At 34.4% G+C, this 18491-nt stretch overlaps 2 protein-coding genes across 3 annotated transcripts; one reads left to right on the top strand and one right to left on the bottom strand.

Moving 5' to 3' along the window:
* The first annotated feature begins 1924 nt into the window (after window positions 1-1924).
* On the top strand, window positions 1925-6587 carry LOC133171586 (uridylate-specific endoribonuclease D-like). The gene is made up of 5 exons (XM_061306366.1): window positions 1925-1951; window positions 4862-5024; window positions 5349-5551; window positions 5788-6017; window positions 6211-6587. The coding sequence occupies exons 2-5, from the start codon at window positions 4912-4914 to the stop codon at window positions 6439-6441; spliced, it is 777 nt and encodes a 258-aa protein (XP_061162350.1). The 5' UTR covers window positions 1925-1951; window positions 4862-4911; the 3' UTR covers window positions 6442-6587.
* Window positions 6558-18310, bottom strand: LOC133171585 (epimerase family protein SDR39U1-like). 2 transcript variants are annotated; one of them, XM_061306365.1, is made up of 7 exons: window positions 14737-14820; window positions 13881-14375; window positions 10222-10346; window positions 9871-9956; window positions 9366-9487; window positions 8907-9059; window positions 6558-7161 (listed from the first exon to the last, which is right to left on the bottom strand). In XM_061306365.1, the coding sequence occupies exons 2-7, from the start codon at window positions 14365-14367 to the stop codon at window positions 6752-6754; spliced, it is 1383 nt and encodes a 460-aa protein (XP_061162349.1). In that variant the 5' UTR covers window positions 14368-14375; window positions 14737-14820; the 3' UTR covers window positions 6558-6751. The 2 variants fall into 2 exon arrangements, with proteins under 2 accessions (XP_061162349.1, XP_061162347.1); XM_061306363.1 differs by lacking the exons at window positions 13881-14375; window positions 14737-14820 and adding an exon at window positions 18216-18310.
* Window positions 18311-18491: the final 181 nt, after the last annotated feature.

Below are 18491 nucleotides of genomic sequence, written 5' to 3'. Positions count from 1 at the left end.
ATGATCCCAGCCTTTGAAAACAGATTTGTACTTCGTAAATACATATTTTTGTTATACCTTTAAAAATTGGTTTCCTATATAAATCTATACTTTAAACAGTTTAGCATTTCCAATGTTTTACTGAGTGGTCTTAAAAAATCGATGTTTGGCCGCGGGGTGAGTTATTGGACCTGTCGATGAGATATTGGACCGCTTACGTCACGCTGTGGGCGGGATCAGCTAAATCTTATTTGCATTCTTGATGTAACTGTTTGACAGTGACAGAGTTTTACCGCAGTGCTGGTAAAGGAAATTTACATCATAGAGCCAGCACAAGATACATGCATGTCAAAATAGATAAATAAACAAGAGGCCCATGGGCCACATCTCTCACCTGAGCACTTTGGCTAGGAGTTCAGTATTTTATGAGTTGTATCATTCTCTCCCTAAGGGGAGGGGGACATGATTTGAACAAACTTGAATCTACACTAACTGAGGATGCTAACATATTTCTTTGGCAAATCATGGCTTTAGAAGTTTTTAAAAAGATTTTTCCTATAAGTTTTATCTTCTATCCCCAGGGGTCATAATTTGAACAAACTTGAATTGACACTACCTGAGGATGTTTTCTTATAAATATGACCAATCATGGCTCTGCTGTTCTTAAGAAGAAGATTTTTTAAAAGTTTTTCCCATGTATTCTTATGTAAATCTTTGATCGTTCATTGTGGCCCCGTCCTACCCCTGGGGGTCATAATTTGAACAATCTTGAATCTACACTACCTGAGGATATTTTCACACAAGTTTCATTTTTCCTGGTTCTGGAGAAGAAAATTTTTAAAGATTTTTCTTAAGTATTGCTATGTAAATCTTTGATCGTCTATTGTGGCCCCGCCCTACCCCCCGGGTCATGAATTGAAGAAACTTGAATCTACGTACACTACTGACGATGCTTCCATATAAATATGACCAATCATGTTCTTGAGAAGAAGATTTTTCCTATGTATTCCTAACAAAAAATTTGAATCTACACTGCCTGAGGATGCCAACAATTTGAACAAACTTGAATCCCCTTTACCCAAGGATACTTTGTGGCAAGTTTGGTTGAAATTGGCCCAGTCGTTCTTGAGAAGAAGTCGAAATGGTTAATGTTAGGACATGTGTATTCTTTGTTACCAGACCTTTCTTTGGGTACCAATATATTTGACCTTGACCTTTGACCTACTTTTTCAAAGTTTTATCAAACTTAAACCTTGGCCATGACTTTTGAACGACTGGTGCTATGGCTTTTATATTTCACAAGTGTATTTCTGTGACCAGACCTTCCCTTTGGTACCAACAACATTTTTTACCTCTTGATCTTGGAATTTGATTTACTCTTGTAAAAAATTAACCTTGTCCATAACTTGTGAACGGTTGGTGCTTTCATATATCACCTGTGTATTTCTTGGTACCAACTTACGTTTTTTTTTCTTTCTATTCATGAGGACGATAACTGACTTTGAAGCACGTGATACGGTAACGTAGCCGCTTACCGGTATACAGGAATTATCAAGCAGGCCAGCCCTCCCCCTTTTTTCCGAGTATAGTATTTTGCTACAGTAAATTTCCTTTAGATGCTGGTTGCCCCCCCCCCCCTTTTTGTTGTTGTAAGGTTGAGCACTGGCATATTCCAGGATCTGGACAGTAAATTAATGCCGTGAAATAAATAAATCAAACCCAAGTAGGAAAATACAACAACAAAAAGCTAAAGATTTTCAAAATAAATTCCAGGAAACGGAAACAATTAAAGGTCTATTCATCTGATTCAAGGCAGGACAGAATGTCCAAAATAACCGTGGACATTTGTGTATGTCCGAAATAGAGTTCTAAACCACGCAGCATTACATGACTGTTATCAGTGGGGAACGCCGTACACTACGAGATTTGAGCGCCATGGAATTAACATATGCCTGTATCTTCTATGTCGCAGGTAACAATTAAGTAAATGATCATAATTCAAATACCTGGTACTAATTATTTTTCATCCCACGTTCAATTAGTCCGAAATATTTGACGTTTTCCGGGCGTTTTCACGATTTTGATGTTTGACTTGACAGGAACGTCAAATATCAAAATCATGAAAACACCTGGAAAACGTCAGATATTTCGGACTAACGTTCAATATACACAAACTTTTTTTTTGTTATCGTGTGTGTGCAATTGCGATTTTTAGCTCATCCGAGCCTGTTAACTCGTCCGATCGTAGGGTTTCCTTCTGTCAGTCTTCCGCGTGTTGTCTGTATACATTCACCTTTTCAACTTCTTTCTGCAGAAGCACCGAGCCAATTTCAACCAAACTTTTTTCAAAGCATCCTTGGGCGAAGGGGGTCAAGGGGAGATAACTAAGAAATAGTGAAAATTTTGTGGTATCATTTGAAAATTTTATTTTCACAAACCCACCAGGCCAGAAAAGAAAAAAACTTAAATGAGTTCTTTTTTTTATACTGTTTAGATTCAAATATGTTCATTTCATGGCTTCATGGCTCCCGGGGTTAGGATGGGGCCACGATAAAGGATCAAAGTTTTATGTTGGAATATACATATGTACTGGAAAAAAATCTTTAAAAAACTTTTCGAGCACAGCATAGTTGTGTTAAGTGATTTTCCTCAGGTAGTGCAGATTCAAGTTGTCCAAATCATGACCTTAGGGGTGTTGGTTGGGGCCACAGTACGGAATCAAAAAAAATTATTAGAATATAAAGGAAATTCAAAAACTCTTTTAAGAACAGCAGGTGAGCACTATGGTCCAAGGACCACTTTTTAAGTTGTATTGGTCGAAGAACATATCTTATGCGATGGAATGGTGTCTGTTGTCTGTAGGATTTTTTTCCAGTACATATTTGATCCTTTATCGCGGCCCCTTCCTAACCCCTGAAGCCATGAAATGAACATACTGTATTTGAATCTAAACAGTATAAAAAAGAACTCACATATGTCTGTATGATTTTTTGAAACCATTTTATGCCCCGCCATGAATATAACCTGGGCATATAGTGCTTGTCATGTCCGTATTCCGTCCTTCCTTTTTTTTTCGTCCATCTGTCTGTCCGTCCGTCACACTTTGCGTTTAGCCCCGTTTCAAAGACACTATTCAAGATATTTTAACCTAAACTCACACATTGATACATTTTGATGAGAAATTTTCAGCTGTGGCATAATCTTCTGACCTAGACCTTCCCTGTGACTTTGACTTCGCTATTCCCTATTTTGTGTTTTGTTCAGTTTCAAAGTAACTATTCAAGATATTTTTAAATCAAAATTCAAACACTGATACACACTAGTGGGCGCTTTTACAATGTGTCATAATTTTTTTACCTTGACCTTCAATATGACCTTGACCTCATTTTTTCTTGCATTTAGCAGTTTAGAAGAAATTGTAAATATTTTTCATCAAAACTCATACACTGATATCGGTTGTAACTATTCAACTGTGTAATAATTTTCTGACCTTGAATTTCCCTATGACATTGACTCAACTATTTTCATTTTATCTTAGTTATGAAGAAACCGTTCAAAATCTTTTCATCATGCAAACTTCATACAAAGATAAAAATTTATTAGAGCAATTCAACTTTTTGCCCTTCATCTTCCATGTGACATTAACCAAACTATTTGTCACTTTTTATCATAGTTTCATAGATATTTTCATCAAACTTCATAAAAAGATACAATTGACCTTGACCTGCTGTATGACCTTGAACATGCTATAAATTGCTTCATATTCAGCACAGTTTAGAAGAAACTGTTTCTAATATTTTCTTCAAACTTCATACAATAATACTAGTGACAACAATTCAGCTGTGTCATTATCTTCTCTAGACCTTCCTAATGACCTTGACCTCACTTTTCCCTCATTTTGCATTAATCTAAGTTTTAGATACAATGTTCAAGAATTTTTCATCAAACCTTCTATACTGAAGCACATTGGTGAGAGCAATTAATTATGCATTTCACATTTTTTCCTTATTTTGCCCTTACTTCATCTATAAGAATTCCAAAATGGATAACTTTAGATCAAAAGAGCAAGTACATTTCGTTTTACTGTTGCATTATATCACAAAAGTACCTTGGGTGGGGCATTCATGTCCTATGGACACATTTTTTTTTTCAAAATGCTACCCCTCCCATAGTTAGTCCGATACAAGTAGGCTAGTAAGGCTACTAAGGTACATAATTCCTCTCTTTTTATTTAGACGGTGTTGTCATGGTTACTAAAAAAAGAAAATTCTGTGAAAATTTCAAAACGCTTGTTCTTCCTTGAGTTTTCCTCCGATTTCATAGAAAACCTGGTACATAAGTCGACAAAAATAAGAAAGGTACATGTATCTTTCTATCAAACAGTTTTTTTTTTAAATCGATGAATGATGTTGCCACAGTTACTAAGAGGAATATTTAATTCTTTCTTCAGGTTAGTTTTGATTTTTAAAAAAAATTGGAATAAAGGTATACGATACCATGATTCACATTAAATTTCGATGGTCAAAGTAGTTGTGGTTAATTAAAATAGAATCAGTATAGCTGCAACTCCTCCTACAGTTTTGGTAACTTGGTACAAAGTTAGAAAAACACCAGGATATATTAGTATATATGTACATGTAAATGTATTTCGGCATGTTAAACAAAAATAGAGTGTTTCAAGTCCAGGTTCTACATTTCTCTTCCTCTTAAGTAGAGCTCATTCTTTACAGAAACTTCTGCATGGATGAAACACGCATTGGATTGAAAAACAAAACCCTGTGAAATACTTTACCGTTTACTTCATCACTCGTACTAATTTCAGTGAATTTTTCAGAATCAGTTATTAACAAATTGACCACATTCATATTAACATATCATGTAGGTCTTGCAACAACAGTAGCCTTTGTTGCTGACGGCGAACTTTCACAATTTATGACTAACCTCTGGAACGAAGATGTTAACCGAGCAAGTTCTCATGACATCAGGTATAACCTTCAAGGTCATTCTCCAACTGGGCATTCAGGTGTGGATAATGCCCCTAACAGGTGAGTAGTGTCCTTATAACAACGTCTCTAACAGTAAAAGGCCAAATAATGAGCGTTTTAGGGTTCATTATCCGTTTTTTTTTTTTTTTCACATATTAACCAGATGTTAACGCTAGTGATTTTCCAAAACAAATCTACTACGATTAAGATGTAAAAATTTTAGAATACCTTAGCAAAAACTGGGTCAAAGTTTGACATAAATAGCTTTTTACTTGACAATTTTATACGAGAATAATTGTAATTTATCTCAGTAAGAGATATCTCTCTTATCAAAGGGTTGATGAACCTTAATATACAAAATGATGAATTGTTCCGTTTTTTCAGGTTCTTTAGCTATGTAAATGAGGGTCACCTATTTCATAGACCAACTTATTCCACTTTTATTTCCCTTCTGAACAACTACCACTACAGGACCGGAACAAGTGAATACCAGACAACGACCGAGGATACAGAAGTCTCCATGTTTCTCTCCCAGATTTCGCAGACGAGTGTCATAAAACTAGCACAGCAGTTCCTACACTCAAAAGGTTTTCAGAATTTTTTTTCTCTACCATAGCTTAGTTTGAAAATTCGTTGTATTCATCATTTCGCTTTACTCCACTGCTGTTAAATCAGAGAATTGAATATACATGTACCCATTTCCTCACTTGTCTTGATTCTCCTTCTACCTCAGTAACTCATCTGATAGAAGGAATTTTAATGTCAACTTTACCATAATTGCAGATGTAGTTAAAGTAAATATTGTATACAATTTGAAAAAAAGGATACACCGGGAGTTCGATGTCGGCCTTTATAAGCACTCTGAGGAAAATTTGGTTTGAATTTTACCCCCGCTCATCTCACACGACACACGAAGATACAAGTGGATTTGAACACGTTTTTGTTGGTGAAACTACCAGCTCAAAAGTTGACGGTTTTCACAATTGGATCCAATATTACCTCGAAGAAAAGCATGGAAACCTTAACTATCTTGGCTTTGTCTATACAAAACAGGTAAGCAATCGATCGTTTCGAGTTATTTAAAATAGAGAAAATGTATTGTTCTATTGATATTTATAAAAGGACGAACGTTTTGAGTTATTTAAAATAGAGAAATATTAATAATATTGTTCTATTGAAATTTTCTAAAAAGGACGAAAAATTTATTAAATAACCTTTTTTATAAGTTTTTTTTTAATTTATAAAGCCGGAAATTATAGGCACTCACTTCCAGTGGCATCATCAGATTAAATCCCTTAGTTCATTCATTGTCGGCTCCAGTCCTGAGTTTGACCTTGCCATGTATACCGTCTGCTTCTTTGTGCGCCAAAACAGAGACTGTAGATTCACAATGGCTGGCCATAGCATGGATGTCAAGACCTACACGGTGTCCTTCGGATCTTACACAGATTTAATTGCCACAGCATATATCAATTGATAAAAAAACAGTATATTCCCAAACCTCGTTTGGGGAACTTAAATAATTAAATGCATGGTTCATGGGCAGATCTAGAGGGAAACTTTAGAACTCACACCATAATATCAAATATGGCATTAGAATTGCAAGAACAGTCATTTATTTAAGAACTTTAGTTGACATATCTTTGTTAATAACAAATAGATTTAGCACAAAGTTTTACTCAAAATCTGTTCTCAAAAAGCAAGAAAACAACAGTCCTAAGAACAATAATATCAATTATAAATGATGCTTGAAAATACATTAACTGGAATTAAAGGCTTAACAATCCTCATCCAACACACTGACGCAAAGCATCTTGTACCTTTGGATACCGAAACTGAAAACCTGTTTCTAAAGTTCTTTTGGGAATAACTTTTTGTCCCTCCAAAACTACCACAGAACGTTCACTTCCGAAAACAAGGTTCATGACAAAACCTGGTGTAGGTAAAATTGCTGGACGTCCCAATGCAGCGCCAAAAGCCTTTGAAAATTGTTCATTTGTGACAGTGTCAGGAGCCACAGCATTTAATATACCCCGAACATGATCATTGAAAATAGAGAAATGAATTAAACTAGCAACATCGTCCACATGAATCCATGGTAACCATTGTGTTCCTTTACCAATGGGGCCACCTAAACCAAAGTAAAACTGCCAGTACTGGTTTTGTATCAAACCACCATCTCGTCCTAAAACTACTCCTGTAAAGAGAGCAAGAGCTTTATTTTAGAGGCACCATAGACGACTGGATTAACTTAATCAATGATAATATAGTGACAGTGCAAGCCAATACATGTATATTTAAGTATTGATCAATTTTTCTTCAGCATATTGTCTGACAAGCTACATTCTTCTCTACTTGGTAATGTTTGCTCCAATTTATTCTGATTTCTCAAATTATCAGAAACAAGAGAACTGACATAGTCAGAGAGGGCCTGCTAAGGGCTGTTAAAGGACTAACAAGATGTACATTCAGGCATACATATGTACATACAGACAAAATGAAATGACACTTAAATTATAATGGCCTTTCTCTTATAGTAAAGTTCTTCTGTGTAAAATGTGAAAATGTTATGTTGAAAACTGTCAAGTTATCAAGTCACAAAAAAGTCCACGATATACCTTCAAACACATGTATAGACAAACAAGTGATATGACCCTAAACTTTGTAGGTGTCTTGCTCTTACAGTAAAGTAGTTACGTACAAAATTTGAAAGCATATCATTTAAAACTCGTCACAACAAAAGTGTTTACAGAAAAAACAGATGGACAGACAATGTGATTCCTTTAGGGCTCCTGCATTTTCATGCTGGGCCCTTATCAATACTTGTAAACATGTACCTACTCAGATTTTTTGCTAAATGACAGTAAGGTAAAAATAAGATTAAAAAAATTACTATTTCTGTATATTTCTCTCTAAAGCACAGGCACTTGAAGTTTTAACCTTTCTCTTTATTGATAAAAATATCCCCATACTAATATAGTATGGGGATATTTTATCAATAAAGAGAAAGGTTTAAAATGTCAAGTGCCTGTGCTCTAAAGGTTGAATTTAAAAAGGACTAGAAATATGTGCATAGGGAATGAATGCCCCCGCCCAGGGTTCATTAGTAATGAAATATGAAAATTTGTGTAAGTGCATGAAGTTTGATGAAAATATCTTGAATAGTTTCTTTAAAACTGAGTTTTATACACAATAAATAGTAAAGTCAAAGGTCATTGGGAAGGTCAAGGTAAAAAATTTGGACACAGTTGATAAATTCTCAACAAATAATTTATTAGTGCACAGGCTTACATAAAAATTATCTAGAATAATTTCTTTGAAACTGAGCTACACACAAATTTGAAAAAAGTTAGGTCAAGGTCAAAGGAAAGGTCAAGGACAAAAAAGTGATGAACTTGAATAACTCTTCTAATGTGTATCAGCATATAAAGTTTGATAATTATATCTTCATTTGTTTCTATGAAACTTAGCTAAACACAAATTTAAGAAAAGTGAAGTCGAAGTCAAAGGAAAGGTCAAGGTAAAAAAATGTTGATGAAGTTGAATAGAACTCACCAGTAAGTATCAGCTTATACGGTTTTATAAAAATATCTTCATTTGTTTCTTTGAAACTTTGCTAAAAACTAATTTAAGAAAAGTGAGGTCAAGGTCAAAAATGTTGAAGAAGTTGAATAGTCCTTACCAGTATGTATCAGCATATATGGTTTGATAAAAATATCTTGAATAGTTTCTTTGAAACTGAGCTAAATGCAAAGTATTACGGAAGGGCGGTAGACAGACATGACAAACACTATATGCCCCGGCCATATTCATGGTGGGGCATAAAAATGTTAATTTTTGTGTGTTTCATAATAACTATCAATTCCAAACATAGTCTCTAATTACAATTTCCTTTTTATAGAAAATATTCAGTGATCCCTTGAGCAACTCACTGATACTAACCTGATCGTAAAATGACCTGTCGGCATTTTTTCTCTGTGTCTGCATGAATTTTGGCCGCTAACTCCCAGTCTTTGACGAGGTTTGACATGTAATCATACGGCTGTACCGGGGAATCTTCGGTGTATTCTTTGACTGGGTCAGGCTTATATATGGCTGGAAAAAAAAGTAACAAAATACGCCAGTGAAAGCAATTTTACAAAGTTCAATTTTTTTGTGAAGCCAGTCCCAAATTTTCTGTAGTTTACCAATTTTATTATTTGCACCTAGATTTAAAATGGATTTTACCGGTATTTAATATAAACTTTCTTTTTAAAAATGTAATTATATTCTTTAAATTTGTAAAATATTAAGGAAATGTCAACATTCTAATTTCCATTTGAAATAATGCTTTCAAACAACATGTATTTGAAGCACATGTGTATAACTGGAGGAATACCACAGAAGCTTTTATTTGCGTACCTACTCCAGACATACTGATGAAAGCTTTGGGAGTGCGAGGAGTAGTATCACAATACTGAGATAATATTTTAGACGTCTCTATACGACTAGACTCCACTTGCTCTTTATATTCAGCATTGAACCTGCAAAATTAAAATAATCATAAAGATAAAAATCTTAATGCTGCTATCAGAAATGACATTAAAGTTTCATTTTTCCTGGGGGTAAATCTGTAAATGGTAGATAAACCTATGCTGAAAATGAAAGAGATCAACTCAATATTTACACCTTTTTACAATTTAATTTTCTCAATGTCCAAAAACTTTTTCATTATGTATAGAGGGTCGTTAAGTTTGGTCAAGGCAGAAATTGAAATTTCTTGAAATTCACCTGTCCCAATGCCTTTAAATGGCAACTCAATTTCATCATGTAATATGTCATGCAGAATCAAGGAAGTGAGATATACGAGACTTCAGAAATAGGTTTTTACCCTTCAAAGACTGAAATGGCAAAGAAGAAGAATTACCTCTTAAATGGATTCAGAATGTTGTAACCACAACAGTTTACGAGGACATCTAGATCACTTGGAAATCCATTGTCATTCACCTCACTCTGTATTTCAAAAACAAAACAGAATACATGGTTCACATGCACATTGAAAAAGCAACAAAAACAGAAATATGTCTTTCTAATCAAGAGTGGCCAACACTCTTCCAAAGAAATCAATGCTTACATGCAACATCCTCCTTTTTTTAAGAGGAAAGGGGGGGCTATGTACAGTTATAATTATGCTTATCATTATTTACATTTTAGAATTCAAGCATAAAAATAATACTATTAATCCAAAACAAAAATCTGATAAATAAACAGACCTTACCCAAGTGATTTCTTTGCTTAATTTGCTTCGAGAGGGTTTACTTCGTCTGTTTAGCTGTATGATTTCACATTCTGATCTAGACAACAGTCGAACAAGATTTCGTCCCACAAATCCACTGGAGCCCGCTTAAGAAGAAAATCATTTCAGGTTTATAATAGATGATAATAAGTTGCATGTCAACATAAAATTGCTTGTTTGCCAACATAAATAAGTTGTATCTAGTATGCTTGAAGGGCAATATTTGAAAATTCCTATCTGATTACATTTTTCTTGCATGAAGATCAACATAGTTATGTTGCATGTTGATATATGACATAATTATCTTGGATTAAATCTGTAGAAAAATAACCTGCATATAATATTCCACCATAACACCCTCCTTTGTTTGTGCATCTTTTACATGAACCTCCTAATTTGTAACTACTACATGTTCATAATCCATTATTCCTCTGACCTTGACCTTTGACACATCTTCTGGTTTATTCCTCTTGCAACTTAGCATGTCATGACCTCTGAAGCAAGCATAAGTATGGATACATGGTGTGGATATGATGCATGCACAGGTCATGCAGTCACTATCCCCCCTTCCCCTTCCAGTACACAGATATTGTATAAATGGCTTTTGCACCAGGAGAAAGTTGTACTATAGACAATTAAAGTTAATATAATAAATCAAAATAAATAATTATGTTTGAAAATCAACAGTTTAATAACTGAGGGGAAAAAAACAATCCTTAATCAAACAATAGATATCAATTCTACTTGTACTTAAGATAAATAGAATATCTAAATACAAATTAATTTCCTTCAACAAAGTCATAAATGTACTGCCTATACTTTATAATACATAAACATTCTTTGAAGTTTTTTTTTTTTTTTTTGCAGTATACTCCAGAATTAGAAATGACAACACTAAATATAATAATAACAACAGGCCAATGGGCCACTATGCTTAAATGAGTTCCTAAGGCCGTATCTACTGTTCTTCAGCAGCAGCAGATTTTTTCTGATATATTCCTAAGTAAAACTTTGATCACATATTGTGGCTCCATTCTATCTCAAACGGTCATGATTTGATCAAATTTGAATCTACACAACCAGAGGATGCTTCCATACAAATATTACTAATCATCATGATCATAGCTTTGCTGTTCTTGAGAAGAAGATTTTTAAGATTTTTTCCTTCATATTTCTATGTAAAACTTTGATCCCTTGTTGTGGCCCCACCCTACCCCGAGGGGTCAAGTTTTGAATAAACTTGAATCTACACTTCTTGAGGATGCTTCCAAATAATATGACTAATCATAGCTTTTTTAATAAGATTCTTTAAAACACTTAATCTTGAGAACAACATTTTTCCTACATACATGTGATCTCCCATTGTGGCCCCAACCTACCCCTCGGGGTCATGTTTTGAACAAAGTTGACTCTACACTAGATAATGAAGCTTTCACAAAAGTTTCATCATTCTGGTCCTGTACGTGGTTCTTGAATTAGATGCCATTAAATTTTCAAAAATTCTTAATTATCTCCCCTTGAAAGAGGGCATGGACTTTCATTTGAAGAATCTTCAATCACCTTAACCATTAAAGGATGCTTTGTGATAAGATTGGTTGAATTTGGTCCAGTTGCTCTGGAGAAGAAGTCGAAAGAAGTGAAAGTGTACAGACTATACATGATGAAAAGACAGGTCAGACACTTTTCAATTAGAAAAACTCGCTTGAGCCTCTTTGCTCAGGTGAAATTAAAACTAGAAAACTAACAAAGTCAAACGGTATGCTTATATTAGGTATCAATAATCTAAGATTTTGACATTGTCCTTTGAACAATTGGCCATATAGAATGTATATATAATAGTCTTTTTAATTGTGGTGTGAATATTTTTTTGCATTCTGAATTATACTCAAAATTTGTACCACATAATCTGTGGTCATGAAGATAAACCACTTTAATGTTGACCGTTGAAAGAATTAACTCAAAGTCATTGTTCACCTATGTACATGTAGTAAAAATGTTTTCATTAGCTTCAAAAATACCAAATTTTTCAGCAACTGCATCTCTTATATAACACCCATTTAAATAGTCTAACTTTTGACCTTATTCAAGAAATTTCTTCTCCTTTTAACAAATCTTCATATATAATATGTAGTTATAAAAAAAGATTTTCAGTTGTAAAACTATTCCTGTTATTGCATCACACTGGTTATTTGAGAACAATTCTGACCTTTGACCAAGTGATTCTTTTCAAAGCATTCCTGAAGTAAATTAAAACCTGTAGGATTAGTTATTGCATCACACATTTTAATCTCAATCAGTGACCTTGACCTTTGAGAAGTGACTTAAAAGTCTTCCTCTAACCATTTTCCATTTATACTACATATGAAATCTACAGGCTACAAAATGTCCATATCATTGCATCACACTGGTCATTTTGATAATCTTTAGCTTTGACCTTAGACCAATTAAGTGACTCCAAAAAGTCCAGATGTCTTCCATCAACCACTCTCTACCTTTGTAGGAATGATAATAAAAACAACCAGTACAATTTATGTAGTTTACTTTTGACCTTTGACCAACTGGTCAATACAGGTAGTTTCCTCCTCTAATCCCCCCCCCCCCCACACACACACACATAGTAAACATGCAGTGTTACTCCAGTTCTTATGTCAGATACAAGTGTTGACAGACAGATAGGTGATTCCTATAGGACACCTGCATCTTGATGAGCTCTAATAATAAATAAGCATCAAATTCCAAATTACAACAAATATTATGGATATGCAACCACTTTGAAATGATAATACTGGGACAAAAAAAGTTCATAAATATTTATCATTTCTACATTCAGTCTTGGTCTTTTTCACACAAAGACAACAAATCAGAAAACTGTAGAAATTCACAAACAGCAGAAGGTAGTTCCTGTGACAACATGCCTTGGATATTCTGGTTGTGCAAATTTATTCTCTGCCTTATAAAAATCCTGCATATACTCAAAAGACTCATCGGAGCCTTCAAGTAAGTAGCTAGCTGACTGTCTATCAAGGTGAATTCTACTGGATCTATGTGATCTTTAAATCTGGACATTTTTTGTTGTAAGGCATTGTCAACTTTTAGCCCCGCAAACACAAAACATTTCATAATCAACAGCTTCTTATCACTTGTACAACTTGATTTCACAAAACAAGCATCAAGTGGAGTAAATCCATGCTTATTAGAATTGTTAATGGTTGCACCATATTTGAGCAACAACACCACCTTATGGACATTTCCTTTTTGGCATGCATAATGAAGAGGAGTATCTTTTAACTTGCTCTTAACATCTGGATTAGCACCATGCATCAGTAATATTTCCACAATCTCTGGGCTGACCACAGGGGACATGCATGCTTGATGGAGGGCAGTCAACTGAAACAGGGAGGAAGATTCGTTGATTTCAATTTGTTGATCTATCAAGACTTTCACCATTTCTGGATATGAGGTCAATACAGCATCTGTTAAAAAATCCTCATCTTGAGGTAAAAGCTGCTTGTCAATCAAGTAATGAACGCCCTCTATGTTTTTGTTTTGAATAAGCAATCTGACTGGGTTGATATTCTGCATTCCATCTGAGTTATTAGTATCTGCTCCATTATCAATTAAAAATTTGATTATGGACAGAGTTCTTGGGTGTTTTTTTCTTGAACAAGCTAAGGACAAAGGTGATTTTCCATCTAAATTGACACAGTTAATATCAGCCCCACTCACCACTAGACATTCCACAACTGGCAGGTTGTTGAATTCACATGCAAAATGCAGTGCTTTCTCAAAATCAAAAGTTTCTTGCTCCACATTAGCACCAGCATTTATCAGAAGTTGCACAATTTGAGCTGAATCAGCATGACAGTGTTCACAAGCAAAATGCAAAGCAGCTTTGTTTCTGTGGACACACGTGCATGCAATATTTGGTTTGGCCCCAGTTTGCAGGAGAAACTCCACTATCTCCTTATTTCCAAGTTTTGCTGCCAAGCACAGAGGGGTCATCTGTTCTTCCCTGTTGATGGAGTCCAGTGAGAAGAAATTATCTTCTCTTGTCTCCATCTCATAGATTTTTTTGACAGACAGCAAGTCTTTGTTGTGAATGGCACCCATCAAAAGATCAGAGGCCATTTTATTCTCTACAAAAAAGCAAAATTTCTCTCAAGATATACTTGGATGATACACTGAAAAACATTCTTTGATTACTGTTAAATTTGTTGAAACTTTAATTATAATCTTTCATCTATAAATTTTAGAAATAAACAATGATATCTACAAAAAATTAATCTGGAAAAAGTTGCCCAGCTCTTTTTCAAAAACAAAGTTTTAGGCTTAATCTTGTTAAAAAGTTAATAGCTGATTGGAATTTCATATACAAGATGCATTTACACTATACCACTGGTTTTAGTAAAAGAATCAAATTCTAGATAACGAATAGGATTGTCTTTATATTAGGGATGGCAATCTGTGATAGGTTAACCGACTTGCATACAAACTTACCTTAGGTCTCACAGCTGACTAAGTCTTCATATATAACACAGGAAACTAGTAGAGTTTCTTTAAATTTTTGGGTCAGATTTACATAAATCTGAAACAAACATACCTAAGAATAGTCTGAAAAATCATAATTAGATATTAAATATATTCTTTTTGCAATTCTCTTTTTTGCCTTTCCCTTTCACAGTCATGGCAAATTTATGCAACAGATAGGGAAAACCTTCCATGCATCTCTGATTAATGTAGGGCACAGAAGTACTTAAAAAGAAAACTGCTCCAAAAACTTTAACCTGGGATGCTGACGCTGAGGGTACATATATTACATATTAAGCTCCCCCCAACTTCCTTGAGGTGAGTTAAAAATCATTACTTAATCTTTTGACCTCCCCAACTGTGTTATGGCATTATAAATGATGAAGCAATCAGCACATATTACCATAAAAATACTGCTTTTAACAATATTGCCAAAAAATTGAGTAACATTCATTAGCGCATCATGAAAATTTGTTTGCACACACAGTAGCAGTTATGAGACTTCATCTTTCAAAAAATAATGATTCAATGGCTTATTATAAACTCTTCGAAAAAAGAAAACGTATAGTAAAATTGTAGTGTCACATTGAACATAAAAATTATTTAGTAGAATGATTTATTGATAATAAAGAAATGTGGTAAACAATAGGTCTACAACCTAAATGTTATAATTACTCAAAAATTTTACAATATCATAGACAGTTCAAGTTAAGGTCATTAAAGGTCTATATCTGGTATGCCCCCTGCTCACACCAATGATAGCCTAAAACGTCATCCCAATGGATGCAAATGAGTGAATAAAAACTGTATGAGAATGCTATCCCACTCTAAATGTAGTGCTTTTATTAGCTGTTACAGAGCTTGGGGATGTGATTATCTTTGGTGTATATGCCTATCCATTTTTTCCAATGCATATTCAATGGGGTTTAAATCTGGCAATTTAGATGGCCAAGGCAGAACAGGATGCTCTGGCTTTGCACGAATGCGATTGTCAAACAAGCAGTATTTGACCATGTATTGCCAGACTGAAATATGGCTCCAGGATGCTGCATTATTGGAAAGACATGTGCAGGTAGGACGTCGTAAGAGTACAGTTTTCCATCAAAGTCCTTTGAATATGAACCAAATCTGTCCTACTTGTATATAATACAGATTTCCACATCATTACACTACCACCACTAAATCTATCAACTTCCCGGAGGCATTTTTTTGTAAAACATTCATTAGAAAGCTTATGCACTCTTACATCAGGCTTTGCAATAAACATATAGTATCTAAACCAAACTGTTCAGCGGTGTTGCTGTGGCCATACTCTTTTGGTCTGAGACCTTTGAAGTTGATATTTTGTTGTGTTGTGGGGTCAGAACAATGGCATAAATAAGTCCTCGATCTGGTGATAATTCCAGAATCCCATATATATTCAATTGCAAAGGGTCTTGTTAGATATTCTGTGCACTTCAGAGATAGCTAATGCTGTAGATGACATTATTGTGAAACATTGATGAAAAATATGCAAACCACTGAAGCGACCCTGTGCTGCTGATGTCACGCATGGCCTGCCATATTTTTGGCGATCATTTGCTGTACCATATTGGTATCTGTTTCATAGGTTAGATAATATGGTGCTTTACCCCATGTTTACCCCTTATCCCATGGATATCACTCAATAGATATTTTTTTCATATCCCACTGCTGTGACATCACAATGGGTTTTGCGTGAAAGTGATGAAGTAAAATAAAGTGGATTCATGTATAAAATGGTGTAAAATATTGATAGTGATGCATAAAACAAGGGATAAAAAGAATCTCCCATGATTTGTAGCTGGATATGATTTTTATACAACTCATTGTGTGTATTTATCCCCTTGCCAAGGCTCGAGGATAAAAACACACAACTCGTTGCATAAAAATCATATCCAACTACAAATCATGGGAGATCCTATATTTATGCAAGATTAATTTAAAACCTCTTGCAAATGTAGACTGTGGTACACCTGCTTCCAGTTGCTCAATTTCCTTTTTGTGATATGCAACATTCAGATTCAGCATTTTTAAATATATGTAGTGTCAATTTTCAGAGACAAATAAAACAGAATCAAAATATAGAGAACTCCAGCTTTTGATAGCACTTTTATACCTGAAGGATGTGGTGCAGAAACCGACAAAAAAAAATTACGACACATTCCTTTTTCTGAAGAGTGTATCAATTTACATATTTTAACTCCCTGCCTTGTCTGCAAATGTTTTTATATAATTAATTCAATATCCCTCACTGTATTATTCTTCAGGTAAGTTACAATTGATGGAAAATCCATTCCATCAGCTATTACCATTTAACTGTTCAATGACAGCATGAATTTTGATTTTTGCTTATGATGTTGCAGTTTACTTATGATGTTGCAGAGCCTTCAACATTTGCGACATCAAAATTATAAAATAAAAATTATACTTTAAAGGGGCCTGGACACAGATTTGAAATTATATTTTCTCAAATTTTCTGTATAATATCATGACTTATATGTTGCAACAGCATTTCACACAGAAATATAATATAAGCGTGTTCAGAAACTTCCTTTATCTGGAAATTATTGAAACTACGAATTTCGGGACATGTTTGATTGCTACTTAATAGTTTGGAAAAGTAGAAATTTTGCTGTGTATTAATGAAAAATATTAAAACCATAATCCAGAAAACTCAGAGTAAAAATGTGAGAAAGCAAAACCAACTCACCAGTATTGTTAGTCCATGCACAGTGATGTGTGCAAACGTAAACATTAACAATAACAGAGCTTGTTTACAAAAACAAATGTTTGACGTGATGTAAAGAAGAATGTTGTTGTCATTGAATTCTAAGATTATTCATGTAAGTTCAATTCATTTAACTGGTTTTATTTTTTGAATAGGCATATAAATTTAAAATGTAAACAGAATGCAACTGTGTCCAGGCCCTTTAACCTTTTGACCCCCGTCTGTGTTATGGTGATTTAAATGAGGTGCCATATACTTTCCACACACTTCATAAGCAAAATACATGTGGAATGTAAATATATCATTTTAACTGCAATACAAATATTAACCATAGAAACATTAGAAATTCAGAATAAAACTGTAACATCAGCTACCCTCTTTTTATCACTTTATGTAGCTGATGAGTGCAAAACCCGAAATTCCTCTGTCTTTTTTACAGCTTAATATTTTGTCATGTGCCGAGTGAGTCAGACTGATTATCCCCTTGCATGTCAAAATTTAGCAGCTGTAAACACATGATAAACTAGGCCTAAAGGCGAGTGAGAGTTAGAGGAATCTCGGATTAAGCGCATCTTTTAAATTATGATCAATGACAATGCTATGGTGGGATTTTTTGCTTAACTACATCTTAACATAAAAAATTAGTAATATATCTGCAACTTGAGTTGCGAGACAGCTAAAGAAAATACCAAAAACCTACCAACTAGGATTTTCAGCGGTGCCATCATGAAAGTAAAAACGGTTGCACGACGTTTCGACACTAGAACTTTATAGCACATGGAACCTTTAACATTTTTGGCATTTCATCACCTACTTTAACACGTTTTAGCCTTTGTATGGCATTTAGATTTTTTAAATACAAAATTTGATGAGTACCAGTAAGTCACAACGTTAAATTTAGGCGTTGAAACATTTCTATAATCGCATTTTATGTCTGGAGCGTTCTTCCATACATTCGAAAACTCCCGGAAGTTTC

The sequence above is a fragment of the Saccostrea echinata genome, unplaced genomic scaffold (assembly GCF_033153115.1).
Source record: "Saccostrea echinata isolate AGI-Se365-2 ecotype Australia unplaced genomic scaffold, CSIRO_AGI_Sech_v1 ptg000054l, whole genome shotgun sequence".
NCBI lineage: Eukaryota > Metazoa > Mollusca > Bivalvia > Ostreida > Ostreidae > Saccostrea > Saccostrea echinata.
This window is presented reverse-complemented; position numbering and strand designations above follow the sequence as displayed.

What these genes read in the sequence shown, in the direction of transcription:
- LOC133171586 (XM_061306366.1), top strand. Translation starts at nt 4,912, where the DNA reads ATGACTAACCTCTGGAACGAAGATGTTAACCGAGCAAGTTCTCATGAC. An exon ending in GTGGATAATGCCCCTAACAG is followed by an intron (nt 5,025 to 5,348) that starts GTGAGTAGTGTC and finishes CCGTTTTTTCAG; the next exon opens with GTTCTTTAGCTATGTAAATG. An exon ending in GCAGTTCCTACACTCAAAAG is followed by an intron (nt 5,552 to 5,787) that starts GTTTTCAGAATT and finishes TTTGAAAAAAAG; the next exon opens with GATACACCGGGAGTTCGATG.
- LOC133171585 (XM_061306365.1), bottom strand. Translation starts at nt 14,367, where the DNA reads ATGGCCTCTGATCTTTTGATGGGTGCCATTCACAACAAAGACTTGCTG. An exon ending in TAAGCAAAGAAATCACTTGG is followed by an intron (nt 9,957 to 10,221) that starts GTAAGGTCTGTT and finishes TTTGAAATACAG; the next exon opens with AGTGAGGTGAATGACAATGG. An exon ending in ACAGGTCATTTTACGATCAG is followed by an intron (nt 7,162 to 8,906) that starts GTTAGTATCAGT and finishes CTCTCTTTACAG; the next exon opens with GAGTAGTTTTAGGACGAGAT.